Consider the following 23,572-nt stretch of genomic DNA (forward strand, 5'->3'; position numbering starts at 1 on the left):
TGAAAACAACATTTTTGAATTCTGTCATCTTCTAGCTTTATTCCTAAAGAGGTGCAGGACTTAGTTAATATGTTAAAGGAGTAAAAACACACACAGAAGCAGTTTGGGATTTAGAGTGTTACATCTACAAATTGCAAAGATAATTAGACAAGAAGCAGCAACAAAGCAGATGAGACGAACTTTGATCATGCTGACAGTTTGAATGAAACAGAAAACAAAACAAAAAAACAAGATTGAAGAAATGCAAATTGCATTTTAGTTTGCAAATTAAAAGTACAAATAGAAATTATTATATGTACGCTACTGTTCAAAAGTTTTGGGTCACGCAGACAATTTCATGTTTTTCATGAAAACTCACACTTCAATTCATGTGCTAACATAGTTGCACCAGGGTTTTCTATTCATCAATTAGCTTTTCAACACAATAAACTAACACAATGTAGCATTAGAACACAGGAGTGATGGTTGCTGGAAATGTTCCTCTGTACCTCTATGGAGATATTCCATTAAAAATCAGCTGTTTCCAGCTAGAATAGTCATTTACCACATTAACTGTTATGATCCTGCTCTAGCTCCTGCCCTTCTTTCTCTTTCTTCCTCTTTTCATTTGTCTCCCTTCTTCCTCCTGTCTTTGTCATCTGTCTCTTTTGTATTTCTCTCTGTTTGTCATCTCTCTCCCTGTTGTCTCTCTCTCCTTGTCTTGTCCCTCTGGCTCCCTCTGTTTGTGTCTGTTGGTCTCTGCGTCTGTCTGTCTGCCTCCCTTGTCTCACCAACCTGCCTGGACTTTACTGATTGCTGTAATGCACATCAGCTGCAGTAATTAGTTCACTCTGTTCACCACTTCACCTCCACCTGTTTAAGCTCTGTGCATTCACTCAGTCCCCGTCGGATCATCGATTCTCTTGCCCTCCTGGATTCTGTTTCTCCCCACCAAGCCTTCCACCTCCAGACTGCTTCTGCCCCATGGACTCTGCTGCTCTCCCCTCTCCTGGATTTCCCCTTCTTGGACTCCGTTTGCTCCGACCTATTCATGGATTTTCCCCAGCCTCGGTTTTCAGTTTCCCCATCTCGTGAGTACCCCTACCCGGCTTAATTTTGTTAATTCAGTTCAGTTTTGTAAACTTCCATTTTTGTATTCATAGTTAGTAGAGTTTTAGTAGTTGGTTTAGTTCTGTTCCCCCTGTGCAGTTCCCCATTAATGTATTGGTTCAGTTGTTGGTTAAATAAATCTCTTTCTGTTATTCACCTGTCGGCCAGTTCTGTGTGTCTGCGCTTGGGTTCTCCTGCTTTCCCCTCCGTAACATTAACAATGTCTAGACTGGATTTCTGATTCAGTTATTGTTACCAGCATTGAAAACTACTTTTCTTTCAAAAATAAGGACACTTCTAAGTGACCCCAAAGTTTTGTACATATAATAATTTGTTATATATTATAAACAAATTAACAATTCATAGTATATTGATACTTTGAAGCTTCTTCTTCTTCCCACCAGATAATACAGGTTCGTATTTGGTTTTTTTGGGGGTTTTTTTATGATAAACTTCATATCAGTCCAAATGATTCTTGTGTAGGCCAGTTCCAGAAGAGACAAGTTATAAAAGACACAGCCTAATTATTCGTTAAAATTATGATCACATTTTATGTGTTGTGGAACATGAAGTAGCCACCTCCACTGACTGCTTAAAAGTAACTGTGGTTACAATTATGTGCTGTTTTCTAAATAAAGTTAAAGGGTTTTGTCCTGCTCCTTGTGTTTAAAAAAAAAACAAAAAAAAAAAAAAAACAGATTTAACATATAAGAAGTTTTACTTATTTGCATTTATGTGTAGAAAAGCATGTTCTTCACAGTTATGGAGTGTACAGAGTGTTGGAAAAAAATATTGTGTAGGTGTCAGCTTTAGTTCAGAAGATAATCCAAAGCATTGGCCCAAAATTTTGATGAGCAAAACGGGTTGATTTGCTGAACTGTGTCAGCACCTCGCAGCATCTGCACCTTGACTATTCCATCTGTCAGTGTGATACGACTGGTGAGTCGAGTCACATTTTATTTATACACTAATGAGCCGGAGCATTATGACCACCTGCCTAATTTGTTGGTCCGTCACATGATGGCAAGCCGCTCGGGTAACGCTGAGGCCTGGACTCCACAAGACTTCTGAAGGTGCCCTGTGACTTAGGACAGCAAGACATTACCGCAGATCCTTAACATCCTGGAAACTGTTTGGTTGAGCCTCAGTGGATCAGACTTGTTCCAACACATCCCCCAACACCATGTGGCTGCTTCATGGGTTTGTTCTTCCTTGGACTGCTGATCGTAGAGGCACAACTGCTGCCTGCGAGGACAACACAAGCCTCGTCTGGTCATATTGATCTGGTTCTTGTCAGCTTTGCCTGTGTCTTTACACCTGCCTGTTTCTCCCACATCCAGCACATTGAACTAATTGTTCAATGAGCTGAACTTGACATGCACCCTTATTACAGCACAATCTGTGTTATCATGTTAACTTTTGGTGTGGTCATAACATTTTGACTCATTGCTGCAAAGCTTAGTGTTAGAAATCACAAATTTGCCTCAGGCTGCTTTACAATCTGTCGGCAGACTAGACACCATCTATTCATAGACTCTTGATCTGGATGAAGAAAAATTCAAGAAACAATGGAAGAAACCTCAGAAAGATCAACAGAAGAGGGATCTATCTTCTGGGAAACTTGATTCTTTTTTCAGCAGCAGAGCAGTATAACTTTTTGTTATTTGTAATATTAGTTGTGCTAAATGAACACCCAAAGAGAGACTGACTGTGATTAGATTGTTTCTGCTTTGTCTTCACAAAATGTCTTACTTTGCTGTTCGTGTCAGTATTGTTTTGCTGGTAAAATCATGGTCGGTCAAACAGTTTAAAGGATTCTCTGCTCATTAACTTGCACAGTGGATTGCAAAAAGAGGATCATTGCCCCGGAGGATGTTATCTCTGTCCCACTGTGAGGGGCAGTGACCGTCCACTGATGGAGGGGTTAAAGGTGATTTTACTGGTAATTCTCTTTAAAGTCTTTCCTGAAAAAAACCTTTGTGATCTGGCGATTTGTTCTTTTTCCTTCCTACCCTGAACTTAAATTTCAAATGACATGGAAAAGGAAGGGAAAAACCAGAAAGAAAATAAGAATATAGTAGATATTATACTGATTGTCAAGGGCTCCCCTGAGCCCCATTTTTGGGGCAAAGCTGTGACAGTTGATTTCAGCTTCTCTTTGTTGGACATAAAGCAGCAGTACGTGGGCTCTTAAATACATTCTTGCCTTCAGATAGGCCAGATTTTTTTGAAGTTTTGCTTTAATTCTCCACAGGGGTTGGACTGTAATTTAAGAATTTAGTCACGCAGTCCATGCTGATTCTTTGGCAGCATGTTAAAGGAGTAGTTGGATATAAGAAGACTGATACCACTCTGTCTGTCCATTAATGCCCACACTAGCATTCGATTTCTATTGGCAGATACCCTGAGATGAGTTATCAGTCGTGAGAGGAAAGAGCTGGACTGGGGCCATCCCATCATTTAAAGGAAGCATTGTACTTAAAATTCCGATAATACTGTCAATATTTTCAGTTAAAGTTAGACCCATAAATCCTGTCGGCCAAAACATTAGACAATACTGGCAGATGTATCAGCATATTTGATTAGAGCATTAAGAGGCATTTCCTACCCTAAACATGTGTTGCTCATTGCATATTTTGGTCCCAAAACTGCATTAATTGTTTTTTTTTTTGTTTTTTTGGGGGGGTTGGCTATAAGGAGGTAGTGGAAACTTTAACTCAACTTTCACATCCCATTAAGTTGATATAACATGACTGGTATGATTACTTCCACGCCCAATTGCTGCATTCCTTTAAGGTTCCGTTGAAGTCATGTTTGTATCAACCCAAGTCCAGTATTCTGTATCTTTAAGCTCTGTTTGTGTTCACCAACTCGTTACCAACTGTGTCTGTCAGATGTTTGGTGTTGGACATCAATCAAGATATCACTTGAAATGAATGTGGACACATATATTGGCCTGAAACTTTTAAATATTAACATTGACTACAAAACCCCTGACTGTCAATTGTCATAAATCTCATGATAAATGATTGGCCCTATTCTTACTGATTTATAGTGACTTTAATTTTTTTTAATTCAGTGCAAAATCTCCAGTTTACCTCAGTAGGCTTTACAGACTGTCTAGTATCCAACGAACATTTATTCTGATCACTTCACTGAAATAAAACTCCTAACAAATGAAGTCTTATTGGCTATTGTTTAAGCTTCTAAACACTGTTGGGTGTCGCACTTCTGATGCGCTGAACTAAACTTTACCTGAAATAACCCAATCCCTTAAACTTAATTATTATGCATAGTCTTTTTTTTCCATTACTTGTTTTCTTAATGGAAAGAGGCACGAAAACCCATCTCATGCACCACACCATTACAGTCAGGTACAGTTACCCTGCAAGAAGTGTAGCCATTATGTCACCTTTAATGTTTCATTTTTGTATATTCTCTAAAGGAGTTTGGATAAGAGGCAGTCGACCGGTCCTGTGGGGTTTCTAGATTTTCATCTCAAACAACCATATCTGTCACCTCCCCCAGTGGTCGGGTGTTTGTACTTGTTGTGTATGTTCGTCACAGATGCTCCATCACAGCTCCCACTAGATTTTCGTTCCAGCTATTGATTTTTGCTGTCCATTGAATCCCGCTTCATGGCTTCATAAATTTCTCGGGGCATGTGAGTGCTTGACAGGTTGGAGATTAAAGTGGAATATCTTGGGCTCCTTCTTACCAACCTATCTGACATTAAGCAGCTCTGCCTCCTGAATGCTGCTATAGATTGATGTCAAATGAGACTCATCGTATATTGTTGTTCACTGAGGTGAAGACTGGCAGCCACATAGATCCGTAGGAAGTGCATATTTTACAGTCTGACATAACAATTAGGTTGCACTTTTTTCAAGGGTAAAGTGTTATGTTGGATAAATTACAATCAGTACTATAGTTAACCTCCTGTAAGGCTAATTATTGTGTGGTTTGATTCGATCCCAGGAGACAAGTTTTATGTGGAGAGGCAGCAAATGGTGTTAGGATAAAAAGAGGTCATATCTTTTGTACTGTATGGTGTTGAAAAGCAGTGAAGCCCCATTTGCTGTGTTCATACTGTATCTTGAAGCACAGCGTGTCTTTGCAGTTGTCTTAGCCATTCTAGTGCTTTGTGCCTCATGTTTCTTCAGATGCCCTCTTGTTTTGTTTTGAATTGCAGTGTTTATCTGGCTCAGTGGATCCTAAATGATGTGCTTCCTTGAGTGAGCGAGCTTGTTTTTCTCCTGATGGAAGTGTGTATCTTTCAGGGTTTGCAGTTTATTGCCAGTGCTTTCAAAAATGACAGATAATAATTGTTTGCACCCAACTTTTCATAAAGTCTAAACTTTTGAATGTCCGAGTCCTATACATAGTTAGTGGGGATAAACAAGCATATTCTGACAGGCAAAATGACATGCTGCCAAAAAAAAAAAAAAAAGACACTTGACAAAATACCAAAATTTTGGAGTTCGCAAGTTTTTAGCAGACACCAAAGCGAATGAGGTTTGTGGTTCATTTAGATCAGCTGTGTGTGTTTGACAAATCTGCCCTGTATTCATATTATTGCTTGTAACTAAATCAAGTGTAGTCTAACGGGTGATACAGTTCAACAATGCTACGATTTCATTTAGCAGACACTTTTATCCAAAGCAACGTACATCTGAGAGTAGATACAACACAAAGTTTCAGTAACGGTTAACGTCGCTTCAGTTAGCTAACGTAGCTTTCAGTGTCAGACTTTGAAGCTCTTGTATTTGACTGCCTTCATCTCTGCTAGGAGTGATACTAATTTAATGCTAACGTCGACTTGCGCTTCATCCACTCTCCACACTGGATGCTTTCTGCTACAGTGCTGAAGGGTTGTTGTTGTTCTGTTTTTGTAGGTTAGTTTGGTTTTACAACTGTACAGAGTTTTCGTCAAACCAGAGAAACCAGAGACGAGTAATTTTCTGTTAATTAATTTGAATTCATGCGACCTTTTAGGGTATTCTCCGCAGTATCAAGCTGTTGATAAATGAAAGAATAATATCTCTTGTTTGGATCTTGACATCTTAGTTGTTTTAAAGTTACTGATTAATTAATTTTTGTGTCCTTGTTAGTGCTGACATGTTTATTCAGTTGGGGTTTATTTGAATGACATTTTCAAGCTTCTAAAAAATAACTTTTGCTGCTCTTCTCAGTTTTTGTGTCACTGTGCATTTATTATTTTAGGGTTTTGAACTGTTTGTCAGACAAAATAACACATCTGAAGGCAGCTTCTTGGGTCGTACGAAGTGTTTTCTCCCATGTGTTGACTGAACAAGAAGACAGTTAACTGAATCATTTATATATTTATATCGGTCAAAATAACATCTCACATCAGACTTGTGTTTGCTGTCAGCAGTGGTCAGGCTGCAGGATCACTTTTCCATTGGCTCAGAACTTGTTAATTTGAGTCTTGCGAGCTGAAGAACTTGCAGTAGAGAACTTAAATTGGGTTTCTCGTGTAAAGCAGAATATGTTGGTCAGTTAAGCTGAAGCTGTATTTAAAAATTAATCACTGCATTAGTCAGCACATTAAATCTCACACAAAATGCTGTCCCCTGAGCTTTCCACAATTGCGATTGAATCTCTTCCATGTTTTTGCCAGTTTGTTAGGTTTTAAATGGATCGTCCTGCCATGCTGGTCAGACACTTGGAGCCTGGCAGGGGGTTATTTAAATGTGTTGACTAGAAAAAGAAAAGATCCTGTGTCTATGTGATCTTGTGCAGCCAGAATCTTTGCATGGACAGAATTTAGATAATCATCTTATTAACAATTAACTGTGGAGCCGCGCCACACAGCGGCCTTCAGTCCCTATGTTTAACTGGATAAAATGTGTCCTTTCCATCCTGTTGACAGCTGCTGCAGCAGACACTGAATATCTTTGGCCTCTGTGTCATGTTGTCTAGCATCAGGTCCTCATGGCAGCGATTCACCAAATATGACTACATACTGCATATGTACTGTCCCTATATTCACAGTTCAAACACAAATATAACTCAGATATAACCTTATTTGACTTTCTAGATGATTGACTTGTCTACATACATGGACTATGGCTAGACAGTTAAACAAGGTTGAGTATAAACTTGTTTATATCACCACTGTTTGAAAATACAGCAGTAAATAGACCTGTGTATGAATCATAATCACCCAATAAATCAATATACTGATATTTAAAGATGAATGTCTACACAGGAATTTCATGCTATTGTAAACTCTCTGAACAGACTTAGTATAAATAGTGATAGTGTGTGGCCAGCATCACTTGTATTGTCCTGCTGCTCTGACGGGCAGTTTAAGATACAGTTAGCATAAATAAATGAAAAAGTTTCATGTCAAAAGAAAAACAGCTTGAATGGACAGTTAAAATAAATGTCTGCTTTAGGGCAGTCCAACAAACTGTACAGGAACAAGCTGTTGGTTGGAAACAGAAAACAAACGTTGGGCCTCCATTTTAAAGACAGATGATTAACCCATCCACCCACCCTGACATCCTCCCTTACTACCACAGACACTGGAGGGCTCTGTTTCCCTAACAAATGTTATTTTGGGCTTGAGCTTAAACAGCCGAGATAGTCGTTTGTTTTAGGAAACAGTCTATCTTACGCATTAAGCATCATTGGCATTTGAAGTCATGCTTTTAGCCGCTCAACTAATTTATGGCAAACCTTCATCCTCCTTCTTGTGCTGTTCTGGCCTTCACAAGCTCCTGAGAACATATCTGCCTCTTTAACTACTAAGTGATTTACTACATATGTTCACTTGCTAATCTTTGTTTGTCTGCTGTTTGTTGCTGACCATTACATATGTTACAGTATTGTCAATATTAGAGTATTGTTCATGAGTTGGGTAAGAATGGGACAATGGATTGTCAGACTGAATCACTATGACATTTGCAGTTATACAAACACTCCACTGGTCTGTTTGTTGGTGGAGAGAGAACAGAGCCAAAAGTAGAAGCTGTTGATTTAGCAGTCATTCTGGAATGGCTCTAAGTTGAACTGCTGGACTTCCAAGTTTTCTTTGATTATTAATTTTACTAGCAAAAGCCTGGAATCAACGTGTACAACACATGCGAGTCTACATAGGGTATACATTTTGCTACTTACACTTTTAATTTGTTTCCATATTTGTCTCCTTTCTGCTGTGTGCACAGCCTGCAATTCAGCTGAAAATTACATTAATGTTTGTCACATTAGTTGTTACGTTTGTCAGAACTGAGTCTCTAATCACACCTCAGTTGTACTAAGGAGCACAGTAGTTTTTTGTGTGTTTGTTTTACAGAATCTCATTAGAGTAGACGGTTTTATCTTGAGAATGTTTTAATCAGACATGTTGAGTAAAGTGGTTTAGGAACAATGTAATTTTATGCTTAGATTTATTTAGGATTCCTGACCAAACAGCAGCAGCTTCACAGATGAATAGTTCAAAGACTGTGATAAGGTTGAAAATCTGGCAATTCTCTGTGTTGTTACAGTTTCTTATTCTGATAAATGGTATAATTTTGGCAAAATCTTGTAAAGACAGCAACTGTTTCAGACCTGCTGGGGGGATTTTGGGCTTAGAAGGTCAAAGAGCCCATAGTTTGTTTAAAGATTCTGCAAACTTACAAAGCCGAAAGTCCACAGCAAAGGGAATTATCCTCTTCAACAGAACACACTACTCTTTACCTACCTGACTTGCCTTGTTAGAAGTCTAGATTTTTCATCAGTTATTTATCTGTCACCAGGTAAAACATTTGTGTAACACCTGCTTCGTGGCTAATATGATGGGCATGAATACTCACAGATGAAGCAACTAACGCCTTTTATCTCAAAAGAATGACACGTCAATGTCTGTTCTAACTTACATTATAGACTTCAAATGAACAGCCAGATTATTAATGTCTCTGGAGGTTCTACCACTACTCAATGTTTAGATAATTTCAAGATAATATCGGTAATGATATTCACAATGAATCACACATACTTTACTCCTGTTGCTTGATGTTGGTCACCAGCTTCTACTCCTAAAGCACCAGCTACTGTACTGCTGCGATACAGTCTGAATGCTGTTTCAGTTTAGTAGCAGCAGAAGTGTACCTCCCATGTGGTTTAAGTGCACCATGTATAGCCGTATTTCAGACGCAGGGCATACTTACCCACTACCTGAATGTGTGCTTCGGTGCTCAACGGTGACCCATTGTTCACCTGCCCAGCAAATGTGCAGTAATCCCAGCTCCACACATGAAGATTCTTTGGTGTTTGGAGCTCCGTTTTGTTATAAATTCAGGCTTTTAGAGAAGCCAAACCATGTGTTTAGACCATGGTTGTTAGTTTAAAAACATGAAAGATTGGAACATCTCAGCCATTTTGACTGTTGAAATTTCAGTAGCCATTAAAGTACGGCAGGAGTTCTGTTAACAAACACACACAGTAAAAGACACTGCTGATTTTGTGAGACAGTAAAATGTTATTGATTACTTTTGGGTCGTAATTGTGTCAACAGCAGAGTTCTGTCTCATACGATGTGTTTATATAGTTGGAGAAATTGAGTTTTGAAGGAGGCACAACTAAAAACTGAAATGTGAAGAAAAATGGCGTTCTGTGACCCGATCCTGATGGGGTCTAAGCGGGGCATGTGTGCGTTTGTGTGTGCGTTTGTAAGGGGTTAAGGGGGTGTTGTTGTCATGTTCTGTCAGCTCTCTGAAGGTTGTAGCCCGAAGGAATACCTGACAGCCATCTGGTGGTTGTTTTTCTTCGTGACATCACCCCCCCACCGCACGCACACACACACACAGAGAAACTTTCACATGCAAAAATTCAGACACACAAAGGCACACTTTGACATAGCCAGAACGAAATGCAGTAGCTGCTCTTGATTTGAATAATAACGTTTGTTTTGTAGCCTTCTGTGCATGTATTTCTTCAACTACACTTGGTGTGTGCTAGGAAAACAATCACACATCGTATTTCTGTGCTGTCAGCTGTTGTTAAATAGCTTGTGCAGTAAATATTTGTTGCAGTGTCATCTATCAGTTTATCATCTCAGAAGCATTGTTTCAGTGCTGGATTATTCGAGGAATGATTCACCTTTTCTGCTGTTTTCTTAGCACCATCTTTCCTTTAGATTACATTCCTGCTGCTGTTTGTTGGATCTGAACTAAACAGCTTCTTTAAAAATAAAAATTGTACTTTTAAAAGTTTTTAGTAGCAGTTTATGCCCATGTAAATATTTGCAAATTTGATCATTCAGGTGGCAGATGTGGCTAAAAAAGCTTATCTAATATTTATATGTAATTACATGTAGATATGATCTTTTGGGGTGAACAGGTAGACTCATGATGCATTATATGAATCACATTCTCCTCGCAGATTTAGTTAAACTCGGGATTAGTTGTGCATATGGTTTCATGGATATAATGCCCGTCACGCCAACACAAGGCTAAAGGACGAGCTCACAAACCTCCACATCCTTTTATCACTTTGATTTTATTTTGAAAGTAGTGAATCACATCTCCACTGCTGATAATTCATTCAGGATGTTGGTCCACTCATAGCTATTCTTCTGCCATGCTACCTTCTGTTTATTAATTACAAAAAAGTGTGTCATTCAGATGCTTTATAGCCCTGCAAATAGACTCCAACTTCACCATCCTGGACTGCAGTTGGTAGTTGCATATCTCATTATGTCAGGCTTTATTGCATTTTTGTTCTGCTCTGTAACTACATTGAGTTTAGGCATAGTGGCACTTGAACCAGTACTCAGTCTGCTTGGGGTTTTGGTTTGAGCTGCCGTGCAACAGATCTACTGAGCAGAACAAGGACTACTGTCAGTAGCTGTAGTCCAAGACAGTGGTGTCGGCGTCCGTCCGCAGATGAAAAACTCACTGAAGAGGCAGGCAGCTTTATGAAATTGAGTAACAGTGAGCTGTCCAGCCTGCAGGTAGGAACACTTGAGACAGGATGGACTGAAGGCTACCTGGTTAGCAGTGACTAAAATAGATGACTTACATAAAGCATCCTTTATCATGCGATCTGCAGGATTCCTAAGATCATCTGACATATTCCGATTATCAGATTGCTTACCCATATTCACTTGTCTATCACTTGATTGTCATGAGTGTGTCCTGGCTTAAATTTCACATAGAGAACAGTTCGTGTGGTTACTTAAAGCAAATTGAGTGTCATTTAGATGTCTGATGTCACTTTGTAGGCGCAGGAGGACAGCTCAGGGCTTGACAAGTTTCCTGTGGACCAGTATCAGAACTCGTGCCACCTGTTCTGGATCCTGGAGGCGCTCCTACAGAAATCAAAGGTAGCGTGCAGGGTGGAGGTGGGATCGGAGCAGATGGTCTTCCTGAGTCACTTGGAACAGCGAGTCTTTCTTTTGTCAGATGAGTTTCCATTGTTTTCCATCTGCATGTGGAGGATAGGAGGTCTACTCGCGTCTTTAGAGAGAAACGATGCACCCAAGTGAGTGTGGGACTGAAACAGCCGACTGACTAGCATCTGTAGAACATGGAGCTGTGGTTAGGTGTGTTTAGAACTATCACAGTGACAAAGAGAGTATAATCTTCAAATTTAATGCAGTAGCTGCTCTTGATTTGAATAATTAACATTTGTTTTGTAGCCTTCTGTGCATGTATTTCTTCAACTACACTTGGTGTGTGCTAGGAAAACAATCACACATCGTATTTCTGAGCTGTCAGCTGTTGTTAAATAGCTTGTGCAGTAAATATTTGTTGCAGTGTCATCTATCAGTTCATCATCTCAGAAGCATTGTTTCAGTGCTGGATTATTCGAGGAATGATTCACCTTTTCTGCTGTTTTCTTAGCACCATCTGTCCTTTAGATTACATTCCTGCTGCCGTTTGTTGGATCTGAACTAAGCAGCTTCTTTAAAAAAAAAAAAATTGTACTTTTAAAAGTCTTCAGTAGCAGTTTATGTCCATGTAAATGTTTGCAAATTTGATCATTCAGGTGGTAGGTGTGGCTAAAAGAGCTTATGTAGATCTTAATATTTATATATAATTACATGTAGATATGATCTACATAGAAGTCCTCCAGTTTTATGTATTTCTTTTGTTGTCAACAAATCCCACAACAAGGTCAAAGCAACAATGAATGTATCCTAAGTACTGTGTGTCTGTCATTTTGTCACATTAAAAACACATCAGCCACATTGTTACACTGAGTGACCTGTTCCTTCATTAGCATGAACACACACTGTAGTTTACTTTGACTCACATTCACTCATATACACCATCCTGCTGCCACAAATACTCTCTAGGGCCCAATTAATCCACTGAAAAACGTCCAATAGGCTATTTGTCACAGCTTATTTAGAAAATTAAGGAGCCTTTGTATAAATGGAGCTACATATTTGTAGGTTTTTGATGATTTACACCATCAGAAGGAACCCAAAGACTTGGAGCTGAGAGTTTTGGTTTCTCTAACACACGTGTACAGAAATTCTAAATATTACTAGCCTTATCCTTCAAGAAACATGCATTTTGGATTATTTTCTACAGTAATTGTTCAGATTATGAACACATATCAGCTATATGTACTCTATACTTTAATGCAAGTCAAGAAATTTCTGATTTGGAGAAAGAAGTAAGCAAATTTGATAAGAAGAGGCTTTAGTCTCTGTTTCATAAGTCAAAAGATTTGTTAGAAAAAGTGTTTAGGCTCCACTAACTCTCAATAAATTTATGTCACTGTAGAGATTGTAGATAATAACTCAGAGCAACACATATTTTTCTCTTTCATAGCTTTATTGGAATTTATGTTTTCCATGTCAGGAGAAAATATGTTATCAAGAATGTTCAATTAATAAATCTCAAAACACTGATGAAGATTTTTCACCATTTTCTGATATTTTATAGTCAAAACAACAAAATAGACAATAATTAATGGATTAACGAACAGTGAAAATAATTGTCAGTTGCAGCCCTAGCAGACTAATCATTTATACTGCTTAAAAACGTATTAAATCTTGGTCCGCCTGCTGTGACACTGTAATGTTCTGGAAAAACCCCCGTCTATTAATCAGTGCCATAACTTAGGATGAAAGATTGTGTCTATATTTTGGTCAGATATTGAATTGACTCTTATTTTGTGTTAACCTTGAAACTGTGTGATTGTGCAGATCTTCAGTGCAGCCTCCTGTTCCTCTGCTGTTCACCTTAAGCTCGTTGTTTTTTTCATACTAAACTTCAAGTGATTGCACCTTGTGATCACGCCTTCTGTCTGTAGCTGATAGAGATCGGATACTTTATTGAGCATACATATTGTGTTGTGTTTTTACTAAAAAGGAGCAGCATCCATCACTGCATTGTAAATGTATGATTTTCATAATTAGCAAAGTCTTGGAAGGTATTTTCTGAAAATGTAGATTATGTGTTTCCTTACTCCATAAATATGCAAAGTATTTATTTCAGCCCTGAGTGGTGCCTCCAGGCTTTGTGTCAGGCTCCAAAAACTGCCACCGGTCAGAGGGTACAGAGGAAGCATGCATGTTACCCGACGGGCAAAACGTGTGGCCAAAAAGTCAAAGGATTCACAGCTGCTGGTTGAGCTTGTTGCTATGAGAACTCGGTAAATATTGAAGCAGGCTCACATGAGCGTATCAGCATTTGTATCAAATCCTTTCTCTGGTCTGGATTTTGGCACAGACTTCAGGAAGGAAAATACTTGGGGCCAAACACAGGATTTTGAAAAGTGAGAGGAGACCGACACCCATCATCCAGAATCCAAATTACCCCCTGACTTGTACTAGTAATAGCTGTTGTAATGGAAACTATGGCAGCTTTCTTTTGTTCCCTAATTACGTGGGTTATCATCGTTCTCTGGTGTATTTCTTTCTCTCTCTTCAAGAAACTGAGCGACATCATCAGCAGTGATGTTCTCCTCCCGGCTGTTCACTTGGTGTCTGCAATAATGATTTGGGCATGAGTGCAGCTAAATAAGTTTCCTGGTACGTCATGAATTACCGAAGGCTCACGGGTCCTTGATGCGCCGATAGCCATCACTCCTATTGTGTCTGCTTTGGGTTTCAGTCCCTCTGTGTCTGTGATCTCCTCATCTTTCATATCCTGTTGAGAGCAAAGCAGGAATAGGGCATGCTTTAAAACATAAAAATGGACTGCTCATACGTGCGCTGGTGGTTAATGTGCCACCATGGAGAAGTGAATCTGTCTCATCATGCGTGGGACTGACAGGCGCAGGCATGGCGGGTTGCATCATCAGCAGAGAACCCCAATGAGAGTCTCAGCGTATGAGCACTAGCTTTCATCAGTGGAGGAGATTAACATTTGGATAAAAATTTACCTTTTACTGCATTTATAACAAGAGAAGTAAGGCTGGTCTAAAGTTAGGTTTATTTGAAGTAATAGTACACAGAGTTTTCAGATCGTTAGTACAAAAGGCCTTTGCACATGAAGTTGTTCTAGTGCTGATACATGTTGTTTTTTTTTTTTTTTTACTCACACTGGGTAAGAGTTTAAGGCACTTTAGATGTTTAGATTTTTACCCATCAGGTGTTTGATCATCTCATAATTATCCTGCAGCTTTAAAACAAACTCAGACATTTAACCACAGTCATAAAAAAGTGTGTTCAGCAATCACACAAACTGTGTTGTCCACAAGTTCTCCAAGATGCTAAATACAGCAAAGAATCAACATAACTGACAAAAATCGATGACTACATTTGTTATCAACAAATTCTATTATCACTTTGTTGTTGACTTCATTGTGTGTGTTTTTGGCAGCCACTCAGAGTGCTCTGACATGTAGGCATTGCTGCTTTTTGGAGTGAAGTGTGTCACTACCTGATACGAGTCTCTGCCTGATGTCATTATATAAAAGTCATGGACAGCCTTGTCACAGTCTGGGGACAAATGGACCACATTTACTGCTGATCTCCGTACAGGATAAGTGGGGGAACACTGGAGCAAAGAGCAAAGGAGCAAAGCACGAGCACCAAGTGCTGGATAAGTTATATTACTTTAATGTGTAGGACCCTACTATAGTGTTGCCATCAGTCTGTCTCCAACCTCTGCCAACCCCCTATGAAAAAAATCTCTTGGCTACAGTTTTGTACTGGCCATGGACTAGTCAAGACATCTAAATAGATTTTACTGGCCTCGTCTGTTTCTTTACCTGCTCTCTCTGTTCGCATGTCTTGCGAGTTCTTGAGGCCAACTCTACAACAATGCACTTGTTTGTCATACTTTGCTTGTAAATTTAGTGCTTTAATTTGTTTTTTGCTAGTGTCTTAATTGTGTTTTAACTGTGTAGTTTTGTATCTGACTATCTTGGCCAGGACTCCCTTGCAAAAGAGGTTGTTAATCTCAGCAGGATTTCTCCTGGTTAAATACAGGTTAATAAATACATATTGTCATTCAGGGAGCACATGAGAGGATGTTGCCTGCGTGTTCTGGTCCCAGCCACTGCATTCTATGTAACAAAAGTATGAAACATACCTCTTAGTCATCTTTATTGTTAGGTAGTACATGCCTAAAACTGCCCCAAGCTAAATTTAAAAGCAGATAGCTAAATAAAGCCCTTGAGTAGTTGTGAAATTAGTAGTCTGAATAGTTGATTATTCATTTCACTGACTGTGTGTAGGTGTACCAAGGACAGAGCTGTCTAATAGGCTTTTTGTCTTTCCTTTATGTGGGATTACTTAAGAATAAAACCTATTCATGGTATTGTTTTTGAAAGCATCCTCATTTTACTTTTAGTGTCTAAAACTAATTTCACAGTACAGTGCAATGGCACCACAATTTCCAATTGAGAGCCAGTGCACTGCAGCACTAATTCTAACAATACAGCGGCTTAAAGGGGACATGTTGTGCAAAATCTGCCTTTTTGCTGTTTTTTTAACTTCAAAAACTGTTTTCTCCATCAATCATAAAGTGTGCCTAAGCAAGCTGTTCAGGTTTTGCAGCTTGTTGTGACATTTAAAACCAGATGTCCATGTGATTGTTTGCCCACAGGTCAAAACTATGCAAGGAGCTGCAGAGCTGAGGCACAGTCAGAATTTAAGGAAACTTTAGGAGTGATTGAAAACCAGTAAACGGAGATTGGGTGAGTTTGTTTTAAAGTTGCCTGTAGTGTTTCAGAGCAACCTAAACTCAGCTGACATCTTTTTGCTTGTCTCCTGCTCTCTGTGCTCACATTAACTGTATTTCAATACAGTCAAAGCCCCATAAAGATGTTCTCATTTACAGATTTTTCTGTTTCTGTTGTCAGACAACAGAACAAGTATGAGATAGTGACTGAAACGCAGCCCGTTAAGACTACATATTAACTGGCACTCACCTCAGAGCCATTTGCAAGGTGTGGCTCTGCACTGCTCAACTAATGATTTTATAACTGCCGTGGTCTGACAAACTCACCCGACACATAAGCTCAAGACAATGGCTGTGCTGTGAATTCAGCTATGTGTCCATGCAAAAATGATCAGAGCAAAAACTGGAAGCAACTCATTATCTTGGTCTCACACACTTATTCACGTCTATGTTGGCTGCCGTTCGGTCAACTGTGCTGCTCTGCTCTGTCAGTCACTGAACAGAGCAGACCCAGAGTCTTCTTCCGGAAAGAGCTTTGGGCAGCAGCAGCTCAATCACATTTAAAGCCACACATTGAAACAGCCCATTTAGAACAGGGCTAAAATCCAGGGGTATTCAGGCGTGCTAGAATGAGCCATCTGTGCAGTATTTTGAGCTGAAAATTGAAATTCACATTTTGGGGACATGGGGACAAAAAGGGGTATAATGTTGGACCTTCAAAATAGTCCATAACAAATTAACCATTTCCACAGGTTAGGCAACGTTTGCAGTAGCTGTTGTAGGACGTAAAGAACCTTTTTTAAAAGATTTACTTCCTCAGTAGGAACAAATGGGCTTTGAGCTGAGAGGTAACACATACACTACTGTTCAAAAGTTTGGGGTCAACCAGACAATTCCATGTTTTCCATGAAAACTCACACTTTTATCCATGTGCTAACATAAATGCACAAGGGTTTTCTAATCATCAATTAGCCTTTCAACACCATTAGCTAACACAATGTAGCATTAGAACACAGGAGTGATGGTTGCTGGAAATGTTCCTCTGTACCTCTATGGAGATATTCCATTAAAAATCAGCTGTTTCCAGCTAGAATAGTCATTTACCACATTAGCAATGTCTGGACTGGATTTATCATTCATTTAATGTTATCTTCATTGAAAAAACTGCTTTTCTTTCAAAAATAAGGATATTTCTAAGTGACCTCGAACTTTTGAACAGTAGTGTAGGGTGGAGAAGTATCGATGCAAACATGCTCTTAGTTTTGGCCCTTTCATGGAATTTGCTGACAATAAAAATATTAAACTAAACGCAAAACTTTTAGGAAAACCTAAACACTGTACGGTGTAAACTTAATTGTTTAAGAGGAGACAATGTAAGTGTCCAGCAGTGCACTGGTCAGTTTGAGCATGAAATACTGTAGTCATAATGAGAAGCATGAAAAAGCTTAAAACGAGGTCCAAGAGCATAAATCAGTGAGACTGTGAAGTGGCTTATTGTGCAAAGCCCTGCAGAAACTGTGAGCAGATTGTGTAAATAATGCTTCACTAAGGCATATCTATGCTCTCCAATCAGGAGTGGATGATTTATGAGCTTTCTGACTCCTAAATCTGCACAACCTTGATTGATAGGAAAATTAATTTTTCCATATGTTGAGTCACTGCTGTTACAGATCAAAGTTGGGTTTTTTTTGTGTGGCTAATATCAAAAGCAGTCCAGTTGTGGTAAGGTCAACACAGCCTGTTATACTGTGTTGAGTTTCAGCCTTTTTAGGTTACACAGAACAGGAATGTTTAATAAATTCAAGACATGCACATGCCCGCTGTGTTTTACTGAATAACATAAAAAGAAGCTTAGCAGTCAGACAAGTAAGAGGAAAATAGACTGCATGATATATTGACCAAAACATATGGAAAGAGAATTGTATTTGCTTGAACTTGTGAGAGAACTGATTCAGAGAAACGTGTATCGCAGTCCTTTGAGCACGAGAAGAGGATTAAGCCTCTGCATGACAGTGCTTTTTGGAATCAAGAGAGGTTTAGAGTTTTGAAAAGCCAGTATAAAGAGAATTTTCTTTTCATCCATGTGAACTGGGTGATTTTTATGCCATTTAGGCAAGGTCCTTTGGACCTAATTGAAATTTGATGCAGTGGTTTCATTCAGATGACTGAAAAATCAACTGTAATGGCAGTTAATGATTTTATTACCAGAGGGCGCGTATCACACCGAATTGGAATTTTAAATAGATATTCATAACTGGTCTGGGAGATGCTTGTTGAAATAGGAGAATTCAAGATAATCTTGTTGGCAACAATACGACAAATGGTTTTGGATGGATAAAAGATGCATAAATGTGTTCTGTTGAATAGAAAACAGAGTTGTATTATGGATATGAGAACAACTGGGTTCCATATCAGATTTATAGACCCTAAATGTACTGATGTTTGTGGTAATAGCAAGCTAAATTCTATATTACACAAATAGGGACTGTCACCGGTTGCATTGTATATAAAAAAAAAAAATATTCACCCTCTTTGGAAGTTTTCCCCTTTTACTTCTTTTCAACACTTAATCATGGCCAACATACAAGTTGGTTTCTTTTTTGACAAGAATCTACACAAGAAAATTCTTTCTTGTCAGGTGAAAACTGATTTCTAAGTAATGTCATTTAATTAAAATAGATAAAAGATATAATAAGAGATTGCATAAGAATTCACACCCTTCAAGTATTTAGTTGATGCACTTTTGGCCACAATTACAGCATTGAGCCTGTGTGGATGAGTTTCAATCAGTCCTGGACATCTAAGCACTACAATTTTACACTATTCTTCTTTGCAAAACTTTCAGGTTGCATGGGAATCGTGAGTGAGCAGTTCTTTTGTAGTTCAGCCACTGACTCATCCACTTCAGAACATTCACCTTGTTTTCTTTAAACCATTTATATGTAGCTCTTACTGTATGCTTCAGCTCACTTTCTTGCTGGAAACAAATCTTCCCCCAAGTAGCAATTCTCTTATAGATTGTATCAGGTTGTGTGTCAGAATTCGCCTTTATTTTGCTGCAATCATTGTACCCTCCACCTATACAAGACTTCCAGGACCTGCTGCAGAGAAACATTCCCACATTATGATGCTGCCACCACCATGCTTCACGGTGGAGATGGTGTGTTTGTTGTGCTGTGCAGTGTTTGGTGTCTGCCCAACACAGCGTTTAGTCAGATGGCTGAATTTTGGTCTCATCAGACCAACAAGTGTTCTTTCTTTTGACCTTTAGAGTCTCTCAAATGCCTTCTGATGAACTATACTCGAGATTTATTATGAGATTTTTTCCAACAGAGGCTTTCTTTGTGCTTTACAGATGTAAGTGTGAGTCATAGGTGTCTTTGTGGCCTATCTTACTCGTCTCTTTCTTGCAAGATCACTCAGTTTTTGAGGACATCGTGCTCTTTTCAGATTAATGCATTTGTCATATGCCTTCCATCGCTTCATGGTTCAGTAAATGTACTCTAAGGGATATTCAGTGACTTGAAAATGTTTTTTTATTAATGCTCATTGTGCTTTTCAAGAACGTTTTTACAGAGTTGATTGGAGTATTCTGTTGTCTTCATGGTGTAGTTATAATCAGGAATACTGTTTACCCAGTGACCGGACCCTCTAGGTACAGGTATCTTTATACTACAATCACTTAAGACACATTCACTGCATTCAGATGATCTCCATTTCACTAATGGTGTGACTTTTAGCACCAACTGGCTGCACCTGTGATGCATTGGATGAGTCACTTTAATGGGGGGTGAATACTCGTGCTGTCACTTATTTTATATTTTTAAATAATTGACTTTGTAAAAATCTGTTTTCACTTTTATATGAAAGAGTCTTTTTTTTTTTTGTAAGATCTTGTCAAAAAAGCCAAAATAAATTGATCATGATTCAATGTTGAGAAGCAATCAAAGGAGTTGGGGGGGTGGAAACTTTATATCAAACCTGTCCTGTAGAGTTGTCCTTGAGCCGAACTACTTGATGAATGTGTTACCATGTAAAATGAGTTCTTGTGTAACCTTCCGTTGGTTCCTCAACATTGCCCTAATAATTTGCTGTCATATCAGTTTGAGTACAAACACCCAGTCGTTGCCCATCTCATTCCCTTGGCTGCTCAACGAGCACGCAGTCAGGCTGATAAATGTAATGTGGTTTAGAAAGCTGTAAATTGAGGACGACTTCTTCTCATTCATCTTAGTTTTATAGGTTTTTGCGTCATTGGAAGATTACGGCATTATTTCACTTTAGCCATGTTGAGTTGACGCTTTATTTCTCAGCCTATGAGGGGAAATATACAAGAGGAAGGGACAGTGTCTATCAATCTCAGTAACTAGAGCCTTTGTTAGTGACACACACACACGTGGTGTCAGAATTTTGTTGAAACCTACCTGTTTTTTCTAGTTTCTCCTTTATCATGTGATCTTGTGATTTCATGCAAAGTGGGAATTTCATTTTCACCCTTGAAGTAAACGGCCCACTTGGATCAATCATTAGCATTGAAGTAAGATACTGATTTCATAGATACTAAACAAACAATAAAAGCAGCATAGTTTTTTCTTTGCTAAGAACAAATGTCAAAATAAGCAACAAAAATGACTAAAGCTTTGTGTCTCGGAGTCTGATTTCTACATGTGAATCCGTCCTTGCTGGTAAATGGATGATTTTATCTTTAATTCTGACTAATTTGACAGTCAGCATCTGTCCTCAAGGGGCTTCCCGTTGGCTGCCTCTTCGGTTTGGCCTTTCCAGAGGCTGATTGTGACCATCAGTATCAGCTGCTGTGTGCTACTCATTAATGACATTCATTTATCAAGAACACAAGCAGTAATGGGTGCACATTGTCAATAACAGAGCCAGCGGGAAACATCGCTTAGGATGCCAGTCCCACCGCAACGCCTCAGGTGCACGTTTGTTTAAAAGCTTCACCAATCCGGACATCTTCAAGTAAGACCTGTAAGCGAATGATTGATTCGAAAAGCCAACTGACTGTTTTCATCAGTCTTAATTCCACTCTGCACCTGAACCAAATTTAGACCCTGATGAATAGACCTGAGCTTCACTTTTGTGCTTCTTTAAGGTTTGCCTAGAGCTGCTGCTGCTGTATCTATAGCATTGCTTTAATGAAGGATCATCCTTATAACTCCGCCAAGGAATGAGGCAGAGTTAGGTGACCATCAGCGTACGTTTGTCCTGTGAATCTGTTTGTCTGTGAGTAACATTACTCAAAATGGACTAACGGATTTGGATGAAATTTTCAGGGAAGGTCAGAAATGACACAAGGACCACCTCATTCGATTTTGACAGTGATGCGGCTAATATTCTGGATCCACAGATTTGTTAAAGATTTCTGTATCATTGCGAGGTAGCGGCATGGCGTCACTGTAACTATGACAACAAGTGAAGTGAACACTACATCAGCTGCCTGCATCAATTCAGGTCGCCTGCTACATATTTTGGTCATGCAATTTGGTATCCGTACATAATATAGTCATGCATAACACACGCCTGTGCTCACTACAAGGTCATTTTTTATGTATTTAGTTTGTGGGTAGATCTATATTAAATGGCCAGATTCTCTGTTACCATGATATCTGAAAACACAAATTGAGGAATGAACAGCCTTGGAGTACTGTGCTCTCTGAGTGCTTTTCTGGTTATTACATGACATCCTCACTTTTCCAAAATCTGATTTTGAGAAAATAACTTTTTAAGGATAGGAAACACTTTTGGGAGATACAGTTTATCCAAGGAAAAGAGAATCCTCATCAAGTGAAACAAGAATGAAATAAATACAATACATACACGAAACGCATATCTGTATTTTACCATGGGGTAACACAACTATGATCACAAGGATAATCACTCTGCTTGGCCAACAAAAGGCGCCCGATAGAATCACCACAACAGGACCAGTCCATAGCTAGACTCTTGTCTTCTGTAGTTCAGCAGTGGTGGAATGAGTTACCAAACTCTGTTCGATCTGCAGTCTCTCCTTTTCTTTAAGAAAAGACTAAAAATCCAGCACTTCACGGAACACCTTTGAACTTGACAGACTGCAAAAAAAAAAAAAAAATCCCATTACGTCTGCTCTGCCTGTAGGCACCAAGGTCCTTTTATCACACCTGAACTTGTTTTATAGCATTTATCCAGGTTGTTTTCTCCTGACTAGATCCTTGCTTGCATTGTATCTACTCTCAGATGTACGTCACTTTGGATAAAAGTGCCTGCTAAATGAAGTTGTAGAACTGTAGAATAGTAATCAAGATTGTTTTTGATTAATTCTGAAATCATGATTATGCATCACAATCATCTATGGATTTTAGAGACAAAATATTTGTATTCCACTTTCACGTTTAAATAAACATAGTACTGCTTTCACCTCTGTGCTGTGCTACATTCATGCTTATGTAAAAATCTTTGCATCAAAATAAGACTTAAAATTATCTTACTTACCTGAATTCAGTGCATTTCCTGGAGGCAAAATATAAATTAAATTGTACCCAAAGTGCCTCAGTTGCTGAACATTTGCTCTGATGCTAGCTAGCTGGCTGTGCACAGAGAAGCCTCTAGTCTCCACTCAGTTGCTGCACAGCAACTCAGACAGCTGCATGACCAAAAAATTCCTTTGAAAGAGTAAAGAAGGTGTTTCAATGTCAGATTTATCCCAGTTGGAATTGAATGATCTATTTATTTTTTGCATGGGCTGTTTTCTGTGTGGGCTGCACAGTGGCTTGGTGGTTAGCAGCTAGAAGATCCCCGGTTTGCGTCCCCGTCTTCCTGGAATTTGCATGTTCTCCCTGTTCATGCGTGGGTTTTCTTTGGGTGCTCCGGCTTCCTTCCACAGTCCAAAAACATGCTGAGGTTCATTTATAACTCTAAATTGTCCATAGTGTGCTTGTTTGTCTCTATGTGTATCCCTGTGATAGACTGGTGGCCTGTCCATGGTGTCCCCTGCCTTCGCTTGAAGTCAGCTGGGATAGACTCCAGCACCCCACGACCCTAACAAGGATTAAACATTGAATGGATGAATGCTCTCTATGTGCAGAGTTTTCTGTGAATGGAGCATGATATTAGGCAGGTGGTTTTAATGTTGTGGCTGTTGGTGCTGAAAATTCAATGTTTCTTGTTATTACCTTATGCTCAGTTTAACACTTACTCTAAATTAGCTTTCACTCATACTTGGGCAGCTCTATTTTCTACTTGCCTTTGAACGAAAAGTCTTTTAGGAGCTCCAGATGTGTCAATAAATTACCTCAACCTGGAAGACCATGATTGGAGTTCCCTTTTTTTTCCAATTTAACCAAGCATGTCAGGTAATACTAATGTTCAGTTTCAATTTATCTAGGGCAATT

The 23,572-nt window shown here is 39.1% G+C and overlaps 1 protein-coding gene across 1 annotated transcript in view; it reads left to right on the plus strand.

Moving 5' to 3' along the window:
* mei4 (meiosis-specific, MEI4 homolog (S. cerevisiae)) overlaps window positions 1-12,273 on the plus strand; it is an 85,110-nt gene extending 72,837 nt beyond the window's left edge. The window contains exon 5 of the mRNA XM_023279219.2: window positions 11,321-12,273. Within this exon, the coding sequence (XP_023134987.2) occupies window positions 11,321-11,584 (264 nt within the window). The 3' untranslated portion in view covers window positions 11,585-12,273. The remainder of the gene's footprint in view (window positions 1-11,320) is intronic.
* The last annotated feature ends 11,299 nt before the right edge of the window (window positions 12,274-23,572 follow it).

This window comes from Amphiprion ocellaris, chromosome 12 (assembly GCF_022539595.1).
Source record: "Amphiprion ocellaris isolate individual 3 ecotype Okinawa chromosome 12, ASM2253959v1, whole genome shotgun sequence".
Classification (NCBI taxonomy): domain Eukaryota; kingdom Metazoa; phylum Chordata; class Actinopteri; family Pomacentridae; genus Amphiprion; species Amphiprion ocellaris.